Genomic DNA, 11,408 nt, shown 5'->3' with positions numbered 1-11,408 from the left:
CAGCAGAGGAGATAGCGCCCTGCACCTGGTACAGCTCCTCCTTGGTCACGTAAGGCTTCCCCTCGGAGCTCAGGGCCCGGAAGGCGCTCTCAATCTCCTCGCTGGACTTGACGTTCTCGGTTTCACGGCTGATCATGAAGGCCATGTACTCTTGCAGGGAGACATGGCCGTCCCTGGGGAGCAAAGGTGCAGTGAGCAGGGAGGGTGCGGCACGAGCTGTGGGCAGAGTCGCGTCTGCCACGGTCCCCAACACTCACCTGTTTGGATCCACAGTGTCCAGGATGGCCTCAAACTCAGGGTCAGGCTCCCCTTCCTCTACCATGGGCAGGTCATAGCCCAGGGAGCGCAGGCAGGATTTGAACTCCTGGTGGTTCAGCCGGCCAGACTTGTCCTTGTCGAAATGTCTGCGGCACAAAGCCGAGGGCTCAGCACACAGGCCCTATTGCTGAGTTTACCAGCCCCGCCAGGAGGGTGCAAAGTATACTCACTTAAACATCATGCTGAATTCTTTGAGGGCCTCCTCAGTGACCCCTGTCGTGTTTCTGAAGAATGAACAGAATTAGAGACCCCACATGGCAGATGACACATCCTGTTCTCTCCCAGTAAACTGACTGCTGAACGCAGGGGCAGCCTTTCCTCCCGCGGCCCCTGCTGCCCAGCGCCCACCGGAGCTGCTGCAGGTACCTGGCTTGGATCTGCTGCTCCAGATTGTGCTGCATGCGCATGCCCAGCTGGTCGAGCTGGTCCCACTGCTGGGCCAGGCCCACAGTGCTGTGCTCCGTGTACTTGTTGTCCAGAATCAGGGCTTCCTCCATGGCTGCCCCCAGGTCCTCAATCTTCTTGAGCTGACTTCTCATTGCTCTAATCTCCTGGTGCTTGCGCTGCAGAGGTGGGGGAGCAAAGATGCATGAGACAGGGGCTCTCGCCTTGGTCACCAGGCCTGAGAGCCTGCTCACCTCGCTGGCCCTCCTCAGTCTCAGTATCCCCAGCTTGAGAAGTGCAGTGCTGCCAGGGATGGGGTGACACTGAAGAAATCCAACAGCCTTACAGGGAAAGACTAAAATGTGAGAATCACAAACCAGTGGGTGGACCAGCCAGGGAAACAGTATACACTAAGGACCAAAGGAGCCTCTTCCTCTCCAGGTAGCAATTGCTTGAGACAAAACACTCTAAGATGATGAGGGCCCTGGGCTGCTTTAAGCCAAGGGTACCCAGTCAGCCCACCTGGTGCCTGACTTGAAGCCAAGAAGGCTTGCTGGCAGTGGTGGGGTGAAGGGTTTTAGTTGGGCCAGAAACACCAGGGCACTTACTTTGGTAGCTTCAAGCTGGGATTCGAGGGTCCCAGATTCTTCCACCATGCAGGACCTAAACACAGAAGCACAGTGAGGCAAGAGGCCTGACCGTGAGCTTGAAATTAACTTCTCTCAGACAAAACAATGCCTGCAGTCTCAAATTCCTTTTATTAAGGAAACACAACCTGCCTGCTATTGGCTATCTTTTCCTAAGCGGCCCTGGGAGCCAGAGGGCAGGTAGTGTTTCTCCTGTTTCAGAGACGGGAAGCTGCTGCCCGATGTGGTGCATCACGTGCCCGAGGCCAACAGGTAAGCCAGGGCTGAGCCCCAGGCAGCCTGCAACCTGCTCCTTGGCCAGGACCCTACCTCATGTGGCTCGTCAGGCCCAGCAGGCAAGGCCCTGGAGGGGTACCTCAGGGATCGGTTCAGCTCCCACGGGAACAGAGGAGGGCTGCAGGCCAGGCGGCACACCCCCTCTGCAGCCACAGGGGAGGAGGACACCCTGCACAACCCTGCCGCCCAGCAGACGAGACCTGAGGGAGGAGGGCAGGCTGACAGCCGCTGCCCCCGAAGTCCCTGGAGTCTCCTGCAGGCTCCTGAGGAGGGAAGCCACATTCTAGGGTAAGTGACAGCAGCGGGGGAGATGCAGTCAGATGACCCCTCAGACATGGAAACTGGGGAGCCAAAGGGATCATGACCAGATTCAGGTTTTGAAAATGGTTCTAATTCTGCCCAAAGGCAGGAGGTGGCTGTGACTAAGCCCTGGATTCAGGTTCTACGATCTAGAGACACGGTGCCAGAGGCACCATCCAGGGCCGAGTTCTGAAGAGCTGGGGGCCTCTGGGGAGTCCCCATCTTCCCGACATAACACAGTGTAAGGTCACAGAGGCTACCAGTGAACGAAGACAACAAACGAGGTTACGTGCAGGGACGAGTCACATTGTGCGCGTGTCCTTGGTAGGGTTTTAGCCCCGCCTCCCCTGTACCCACATTTGCCCCAGCCTACCCTTTTAACACCCAGTGAGCCAGGGTTAGCTTGTAGTCTCCCCAAGTCCAAAGTGCTCTAAGCAAGGCAAGGCACCAGGCTTTCTCCTACCCCAGCAGGTCAGACTCACAGTCACGCCATGTCCCCCTGGGAAAAGCACACCCCCGGGACCTGGGGGCAGGAGGCTGGGTGCTGGTGCAGTGGGAGGAGGGCAGACCCCTCCTGCCCATGCGGCCGCGGGCGGTGGGTTAGTCAGAAAGCAGAGCCGCCTGGGGAAGTCAAGAGTGCATTGGTAAAACCACAGTGAGGCAAGAAGAGAAATAAGAGGAGAAGAACCTTCCAGACAGATCATCCCCAACTTCATACTGATAGACACGAATGACCCGACGATACGCTATGCTATTCAAAGAAAAGAAACCAAATGAATACACCAAAGGAAGGGGAGGCAAGAGCACACGGAGACGGACATAGACCACGAGGCCCAAGCTGGCAGTGTGCAGGCAGGGACCTGGTGGCACAGAGCGACGGCTGGCCTGGGAGGACAGGCAGCTCACGCTGGGACTGGGCAAGACAGGACAGGGCTGGGAGGAGCCACACGGCAAGGGGAGCATGGCCCCTCGTGGAGACAAGACCAAGACCAGCAGACACAGCCGTGGGCACTGGGGAGGAGAGCAGGCACCAGGGTGCTCACAAGCCTAAGCTGAACCCGCGATCCCTAAGTCCCAACCCGCCTGCCTTCAGCGTGTGTGTGCTCGCTTCTCCCACTGCCTCCTTGAAACGCCTGAGGCCCCCGTCTGCAGAGCCTCAGGGCTGCGAGCCCAAGCCCCTGTTGCCCCAGGAAAATGCACAGGTGCCCGACCCAGACAGAGGGGGAGGCCCCACCGGGACCGGGCAGGACGGCCCTGCTCCTCTCAGGGCTCCTCCCAAGCCCTCTCTCATCACCCACACCCGGGGCACTTCTGCCTCCTATTAAGGCAAAGGACAGCCTCAGCCCTCAGTGGGGGTTGGGGGTGGAGGCGCCAGGGCACAGCTGGGGACTTATGGCACCAGCCTGACCCCTGTTTCTTGCCCATGACCTCCTAGGGACCAACTGTGGTCCCATGAGACGGGGGGAAAAGAGGCAGAGAAGTCCAGAATAATCCCCACGTCTGAGCAGGCATGGGATTCTCAGTGGTTTAGGACTCCAGCTCTGCCCTTCGGGCGTGGCCTCATTCCCTAACAGAACCCTTGGATTGGAACAGGAAAGGGGGAGTGGCTCCCCTCCCAGCCCGCAGGCTGATGGGGATGGGGGGAGGACAGGGGGCGGCAGGTGAAGGCACACACTACTCGTGAGTGCTGGGGGAAGGAGGGGGTGAGGGCGGGGCGGGAAGGCCCATCCTGGGATCCTCTGCAAGCCAGGCCACACCACAGGGGAACAGAGGGACAAGCACACAAAACACCACACCACGAGCCCGGAGAAATAAGAAGACAATATTAACCCATCGAGGAGATACGTTCTGTGGAGATGGGATCCAAGCAGCCGCAAGACAAGGTGGTGTCCGGACAGCAGCAATCGTGAGGCAGGGGACAGAGGCAGACACAAAAAAGAAGAGAAACAAAACCAAGATCATCAATACCCACACTGCACTCAGCCCCATACCTGTCACCGTCGCTGCGCAGGGCCCATCACGAGCCACCCAATCCAAGACATCCAGCGACTCCATCTTTGGAAAAGTTCCCTCAAGAACACTCCTAGCTCTGCCCATCCCTCCTCAAGCCAGACCAGGCCATGCTCCTAACCCTCCCTGCCTCATCGCAAGATGCCTTCTGGCTTCAAGCAAAGCTCCCTTCACTCTAGAGCCCGAGGCCTGGGCATTCAGCCCCGGGGACCAGGACGCTCCTGGGGCTGAGCCCGGCGGCAAGGCTGCACCTGGTCTCCTGGATCCACTGGTGGAAGGCGTTGGCGTGCTGGGCGAACTCCTGGCGCAGCTTGTCATTCTCCTCCTGCCGGCGCTGCTCCTTCTGCAGCTCCAGCTCCCTTTCCTAAGGACCAAGGGAGGCAGAGGCCTCGTCACCCCCACCCCCTTCGTGGACAGGCTTGGCCACTGGTCTCAACATCCGAGAGGAATGGGAAGTAGTTTTCTGAAGCCAAATAGGACAAGATACACGCACTCTGGGGGTTAAGGAGGACTGGCTGTTAACCTCAACCCACAGACAGCAGGCAAGGCATCTGGGAGACATTCGCGTGCTCACTTCCTCCAAGAACTCTGTGAGACGTCAGGTGGGAGGGCTGATCACAGCCAGGTGGGGCTGCGGGACCCACACACGCGGTGACTCCCCCTCATCACTCTTCCACTAGAAGGGGCTTCCCTGCAGGGCCCAGAGGGGAAGGGCACCTTGATGATCTTCTGCAAGTTCCTCCAGGTCTCCTCCAGGGCCTCCATGGTGAACCAGGTGTAGGGGTTGGAGGCCACACGGAAGCTCTTGATCTGGCGGTCCAGCTCAGCCAGCTGGTTGAAGTCGGCCTGGGCCGAGCTGAGGGAGGAGCGGAAGGCATCATGGGCCTCACGCAAGGCCTTGATCTCTTCCAAGGAGTTGCAGCGCACTGGGTCTGTTAAGTCCTCCTCTGCATTTTCAAACCAGCTGTTGAAGGCAGAAGCCTTTTTGGCAAAGGTCAGGAAGAGGTCCTCCACCTGAAAGCAGAGGAGACTGAGTAAGGACAGCTGCCGGGGCTGGATGGGCCATCCTTGGCAGGAGGGCAGGTGGCAGTGTCGGGGTGGGAAAGGCGGGGTTAGCTCCCAGGGCGTCAGGGACTTGCTCGGCTCAGTTCTCTGCCTCCCACTCCCGCTCCTGACAGCCCTCAGTCTTTCTCCCCTTGCTCTCCTTTCCCTGGGATGTGCCAGTTCAGTCTGTCCTAGCTGCTTCCCAGCAGCAGCCTCATGAGGGCAAGACTCCCATTTGCCTTGGTTTATTAGGTTGGCTCCACGTCCCTGTGCAGGACTGCCTCCAAAGGTGAGGGCAGAGCAGAGCACGGCAGCCGGGGGATGGCTCTGCCTTCCCTGGGAGTTGAGCTGGCTGTGCTTCACCAGGGTTGTGCTTACCTTGCGGAAGTGACTCTGAGCCTCCAGCAACTTCTTCTTGCGGGTGGCTGAGTTGGCCAGAAGCTGGCTCCACCTTTTCATGAGAGCGGCGTGCCGGGCCTCGATGGCCTTGGACTGAATGTGCTTGGCAGCCAGCAGCTGATCTTTGAGGGCAGTGATGTTGGCAATGCCCTCCTGCTGGAAGGCCTGCAGGCCAGCATCAAAGGTTTCCTGGAACAAGGAGCAAGAAGCCAATTTGCAGTCACTGTGCTGAGACAAGAACATGCTCTTTCCGGGCGCCTCAGCTTCTGTCCTGCCAGCTGCCCAAGCCAAACTGTCAGCCTCGAGTCCCCACCGTCTCCTGACTCTTGGTGACACCTGACCATTTTTCCACGTCTCCTCCAGACCACAGGCCACGGCAGCAACTCCTCCCAGTTCCCGCTTTCAGCCTCGGAGTCAAGTACCTGGGCTTCCTAGCTGTGCACGGCTCTCTCCACTACCTCCGCCCAGAATGAATGCCCGGCTCTCCCCCGACCACTTTGTTTATGCTCTGTGATCTAGCTTAGATGTCATGTCTTCCGGGAAGACCTGCCCTGTCAACCTCTGCCTACTGGAAACTGAGTCCAACACCTCCTGGGTGAAGTCCACGCACATCCTGCTGTGCTCAGCCCTGGGAGCACCCATCGGGCCGCAGCACGGAGCCTAGTCCGACAGCGTCCCGAGGACCAGGACTGCATCCTGCTCACTGCTGAGTCCTAGGGCCTAATGTGAAACAGTCAAATGCCTCAGTGAAGGATGCTGGTCATCGTTCATCCACCAGGAAATATTATGTGAGTCAATTTCAATCAATAAAGTGGTCAGGACTGACCTGTTTGGTGAGGAGAGTCTGGACAGAAGACAGATCTCGGCCATAATCATCTGTCTTCAAGCTGTTCTCCTTTTCACCTAGAAACCCAAGCAGGGAAGTCAACCATCCCTTCTCAATGTCGTAAGATGAATTAAAAAAAAAAAAGAAAAAAAGAAAAGAAAACCGAGGCGCCTATTACTCTGCTTACATTTAAATTCCAACACTACTGACAGCAGCCTCCGCCCTGCAGCCCAGGCCCTGTCCTACGGCTGCGTCAGGAAGGGGACCCGCCAGCCTGTCCTTATGCTGTGACGACTACCAAGGGTACATGGGCCTCCTCGCCAGGGAGCTAGGTCTCACCCTAGGCCCGTGCGGCTGGGGGACGGTGCTGACACAGGCTGGAGGGCCCACTGGTGTGCCCCTTGTCTGTGTTGTGATGCCTACTGCTTCTTGCAGTGTTAAAGGAACAGTCTTGTTAACCCCCGTGCTGGCCTGGGGCGCCGCTGAGGCCTTGGCTCTGCCTCAGCACCCAGTCTCCCGGCGGCCGCCCGCGGTCTGCCCAGGTTCTGATACACCCACATCCCATCAGTTTCTTCTCTTCAGAAGAAAACTAGCGGCACAGGATGCAGGCGGTGTGTGGCTCTGACAAATCTTCCCGCCGGGAGGATAAGAGACGCAGGGCCGCGCCGCGGCCGAGCTTACCGATCCAGGACTCCACCACGTCAGCCTTCCAGTTGAACTGAAGGAAGGCTGAGTTCTCGTCCAGCTTCGCCTTCCTCTGGGCAGCAGCTTTCTCCAAGTCTGACACCTTCCCGTTCAAGGCCTTCATCTTTGAAGAGATGTTCTCCTCGTGGTGATTGTTCTAGGCGTGAAGAAGTCAGTCTGGTCAGCCTGCCCTCCTGGGCAATGGCCCGATCTGCACCCTCCCTGCCTGGGCGGGCTCTGTTTCTGAGATGGGCCATGTGCTGCCCTGCCCACTGCCAGGAGGAGAGTGGCTAAGGCTTGCTAAGAACAACACAGAGTAAAAGCCTTAAAAAGATGAATACTGGCAATTCTACTGCTACAAGTAATAGTGAGGAATGTGGTGAAATGTCAGCTCCCAATGATACACTCACTAGCATTATTTCTGACATCGGAGTTAGAGAAAGCCTGAGCAATTATGACATGATGGCTCCTGTACACACGCAGTAAAAATAGCGGCTCAGTGCAGCGTTTTCACACTGTGGGTATTGACAGGCGTTAAGCCCCAAACACTCTGATTCAACCTTGGTTAAAACTGTATCGAAAACGAAAACCTAAGTCAGCGTGAAATTTAAAAAGAAACCCAGGGAGAAAACAATAAAGACTGCTGTTGGGAACAGAGCGCCGGGCTGTCTGCCAGACGGCTGAAGAATATTCACAAGCTGTCACTCACAGGTTTAAAGAACACAGGTTATCCTGGTGGGGCCGTGTGTGTGGTGAGTGGCACCCGGCCTCATCTACGTGTATGTGGTCTGTGTCTGAAATTAGTTTCTGTTAGTTTATTTGCCCAGTGAACATGGATTTTTAACGACATTGTTACCTCCTATGGAGGCCTGATCACTGGTGCAAATTCTGTGATGAGATCTTATTTACTAAATACAGGTTTTTAACAGGACATCAGAGTTGATGGAAGTTGTCTGTCTTCTGGAATTACATTTGTCACTGGACCTCAGTGACTGGTGGTGACTGACTTGTGACAGATGGCAGCACTGTGTTCAATCTGGATTTCAATCTGGGAGTGACTCAACTTCACTGCTGCTAAAAAAGCACCAAGACCCCTTATTTTTTGCTTTCTCCCTAAAAGGCTCTTTGGATGAAATAAACCTTGTGCTTTTAGCAGGTACATTTCTAGAATGTCCTGTACGGCAGCCAGCTCTCACACAGTCATGCGATGCAGACGGGCCCCACTTTACCCAGCGGTGCTCTCTGTAAGGGGTCCGGAGGGCCAGGCATGAAGGGCTCACCGGTGGGCATCTCTGGGGCTGGCTTTACGGGTGACTGTTTTGAGCTGCTTACTGGTATTTCCTGCTACCCCTGTAAGGAGCCTACATCACTGGAGAAGTAAACAAGAGAAGCAACCGTGTGGGAGTGACCAGGGTGCAGAGGGACCAGCAAGCGTGCTTCGTTGTCTAATTAAGACAGAAAAGACAAGTGCTGCAGAGTAACTTTCCTAAGTGGCTTCCAAAAGGGGAGAAATATCCTGTTACTCACAAAACACAGGAATGGAGTTGCCATGGGTCTCCACACAGACTATTGTTTGCCGGCTATCTCAGGGGAGGAGCTTTGTGGGCAGCTGTGGTGCCAGCACGTGGGCATCCTGGAGCGGGAAAGGAGGGGCTTACCAGCGGGCCAGGCTCACCTTCTTAACGAGGTCTTGTCCGTTAGTGCAGACGTCGTTCACACGGTCCTTGTGGACAGTGAAGTCTGTCTCAAAGGCTTCGTGTTTCTTCAGCAAGCCCTGGAATGGAAGCAGCAAGGCCGGCTACTGCGAGCCTGGCATGTGTGGCGTGTCAGGGACTGGGGCCAAGTATCAGGACTGGGAGGTGCCCTCACACACATCCCAGTCTAGCTGGGGACTCAGACAACAGACAGATACAGAAACAAACAGGCAATTATAAAGCAGTAAAATGAGGATGCCCTGAGCGTGACCGGAGGTGGGTGGGCTTGGGGAGTGGCCATCAGGGAAGGCCTTTCTGAAGGGGTGAAGCTCTTGCTAGGCACTCAGGACAAGGCCCCCGCTTTCCCTCTAGAAGACCACAGAATGGACACCCAGCAACACAAGAGCGACACCCATTCTGAAGCTGAACCCGAGCACATCCTCCTGGGGGACCTTCCGAGTCTTGCCTTTTCCTCTGCACAGTTTAAGCACTGAAGACGACGCCTCTTGTGCTAGCTTCCAGGGAACTCAACTGTGCAGAGGACGGGAATCACTCCTTCTAACTTCTACCTGCATCACCCTGACTAGCTGAACAGGATTCCCACTGTGAGGAACGTGGCTCAGGGCTCCCCCGACTCCTGGGAAAGCAAACTCTGCATCCACAGCTGGTGGCACGGATTTGGGAATATTCGACTGTAACGTGCAGCTCCTCCTATGAGGAGGGGGTCCATTTGCCCTCTGGCCCTGGGCTGCCTTGGGGTTGTCTTCCCGTAGGCTAGGCCTTAAGACGCCTTGCAGCCCCCGCCTTTGCCTCTTTGTACACTGCCTGAAGAAGCTGACCTGAGCCTGCTAGACGGTGAGAGGCCGCAGGGAGTGGGGCTGGGAGGTCCTAGCCGACAGCAGGGAGCAGCTGCCCGCCACACGGCTGACATCACTGTGGATCTCCCAGCCTAGCTGCCCTCTGCCTCAGTGCAGCCGTGTGAAAGCAGCAGAGGGAATGCCCATCCACTCACAGAATCGTGGGAAATAAACTGTTGTTTTTAGAGTGTTCACAGACACAGTTGACCAATGTATTTAGGAAGTATCCTATGGGTTGAACTGTCTCCCCCTAAGGATATGAAATCCTAACCCTGAGCACCTATGAAGGTAGAGATAGGTCTCTCCAGATGAACCAAGCAGAGGGCATTAGGGTGGGCCCCAAGCCAGCATGACTTGTGTCCTGTATACATAAGGGGGAAATCTGGACACAGACACACCCAGAGAGAAGGCCGTGGGAAAGCAGAGGCAGGGGGAAGACAGCCACGTGAAAACAGGTTGGAGTTAGGCTGCCACAAGCCAGGCTACCAGAAGCTGGAAGAGGCAAGGAAGGATTCTCCCCTAGAAGCTTCAGAGAGGGTAAGGCCCTGATGACACCTTGATCTCAGACTTCTAGCTTCCAAAACTGTAAGGCAGTAAGTTTCTGTTGTTTTACAGCTGCCTGGTCTGTGGTACTTCATTAAGGCACCACAAGAGACTAACAGAGTACTAGCCGCCTGTGCTGACGACACTGACAGTCCTGCCTGGCTGACAGCAGGGCTCCATGAACCCAGCTGACAAAGTCACGCCAATTTTGTCTGCAGAGGGGCCGCATCTCTCATGTGGGACCTTGAGGACTGAAATCAACCGAGACCCTGGCTGCTGGCTCCGTGCGCCCTTCTGGGAAGGGCACGGCCACTGGACAAACAAGCAGAAAAACGGTGGCCAGCGGGCAGTCACTAAGAGGGCAGGCAGCATCTGAGTCTCTCTAACCTGGATGGCAGCAAGAGTGTCTCCATAGTCTTCACTGGCCACCAGGGTCATTTTCTCATTAATCCAGGCTTCTTCCTCTTCCACGTTGGCTACAAACTGCTGATATTCCAAGGATTCTTCCAGACGCTGGCCCCTAATGTTATTAGGAGACAGAGAAAAATTAGCCATAATCTCCTCCAATCTAAATGCCAAAAATAACAATGCATGTGGGATGTCAACGGTTACTTCAAGCCCTCTTCGTAGTACAAAGCAGGGGGTGTTGGTCAAACACAAAATTCTGGAATCGTACACTGTCCAGATTCACTGAACGGGATGAGCTCAGCATGGGCTGTCAGAGGCGGCTCTGGAGCAGGCCACCCACCGCACTTGCAGCCTGAGAAAAGGGTCCAGGCAAGAGGACCCAGCGCCCTGAGCAGGCCCTCCCTATGGCGCCCCTCCCTCCGACGGCTCACCGAGCTGCCGCCAGCTGCTTCAGCTCCTTCCAGTGCTCCACGAACTGCGCCAGGCGCTGCTGAATCTCCTCCTTCCCAATGGTGTTATCATCAGACAGCTTCTTGCCAGTGTCCAGGACGCCCTGGCAGGCAAGAAGGGTTAGATCGACAGTCATTACCTGCTTCTAGATGCTTCCAGGAAAGGGCCCTGACACTGAATTCTGACCTTCTCCTTCCTGATTTGGGAGGAGGGGCCATAAACACCGTAGAGACCTCAGTGAAACAAGCAAGGGCCAAGGATTTCTTTGTCAGTTCCCTGGGCCCATTCCCACCCGCTACAACTCAGCCAGGAGAGGCCCTCCCCACCTGAATCGCCGGCTCGTGGGCAGCCAGTTCTGCCTCCAGCCGTTTATGCTTCTTCCTCAGGTTCTGAACGCCTGTTAAGTCCCGGCCATAGTCCTCTGAGCTCACCAGCAGCTTCTTCTCCCTGGACAACACAGGCAGGCAGTCAGCTGCCGCACCTCCATGTTTGCAATAGATGTGTGATCAAAAGAGCCGTGAAGTTCACAGAGCCCGTGATGTCCTTCCCTGCATCTGCCAGTCTCTCT

General features: G+C 56.2%; 1 protein-coding gene across 9 annotated transcripts in view; it reads right to left on the bottom strand.

The window, feature by feature from the left end:
- The window catches only part of SPTAN1 (spectrin alpha, non-erythrocytic 1), a 57,952-nt gene that overhangs the window by 764 nt on the left and 45,780 nt on the right, over positions 1-11,408 (bottom strand). For 4 of the 9 annotated variants that reach the window (XM_032478549.1, XM_032478550.1, XM_032478551.1 and 1 more), the window contains 16 exons: positions 11,167-11,287; positions 10,822-10,943; positions 10,370-10,502; positions 8,564-8,662; positions 6,886-7,045; positions 6,205-6,281; positions 5,358-5,567; positions 4,653-4,949; positions 4,187-4,299; positions 3,756-3,773; positions 2,614-2,676; positions 1,311-1,365; positions 685-881; positions 489-542; positions 258-404; positions 26-173 (listed from right to left, as the gene is read on the bottom strand). In XM_032478549.1, coding sequence (XP_032334440.1) covers positions 26-173; positions 258-404; positions 489-542; positions 685-881; positions 1,311-1,365; positions 2,614-2,676; positions 3,756-3,773; positions 4,187-4,299; positions 4,653-4,949; positions 5,358-5,567; positions 6,205-6,281; positions 6,886-7,045; positions 8,564-8,662; positions 10,370-10,502; positions 10,822-10,943; positions 11,167-11,287 — 2,014 coding nt within the window. The remainder of the gene's footprint in view (positions 1-25; positions 174-257; positions 405-488; positions 543-684; positions 882-1,310; positions 1,366-2,613; positions 2,677-3,755; positions 3,774-4,186; positions 4,300-4,652; positions 4,950-5,357; positions 5,568-6,204; positions 6,282-6,885; positions 7,046-8,563; positions 8,663-10,369; positions 10,503-10,821; positions 10,944-11,166; positions 11,288-11,408) is intronic. The other 5 variants (XM_032478554.1, XM_032478553.1, XM_032478556.1 and 2 more) reach the window with 2 other exon arrangements.

This window comes from Camelus ferus, chromosome 4 (assembly GCF_009834535.1).
Source record: "Camelus ferus isolate YT-003-E chromosome 4, BCGSAC_Cfer_1.0, whole genome shotgun sequence".
NCBI classification, from domain to species: domain Eukaryota; kingdom Metazoa; phylum Chordata; class Mammalia; order Artiodactyla; family Camelidae; genus Camelus; species Camelus ferus.
The sequence above is the reverse complement of the archived record's forward strand: the minus strand, read 5'-3'. Positions and strand labels throughout refer to the sequence as shown.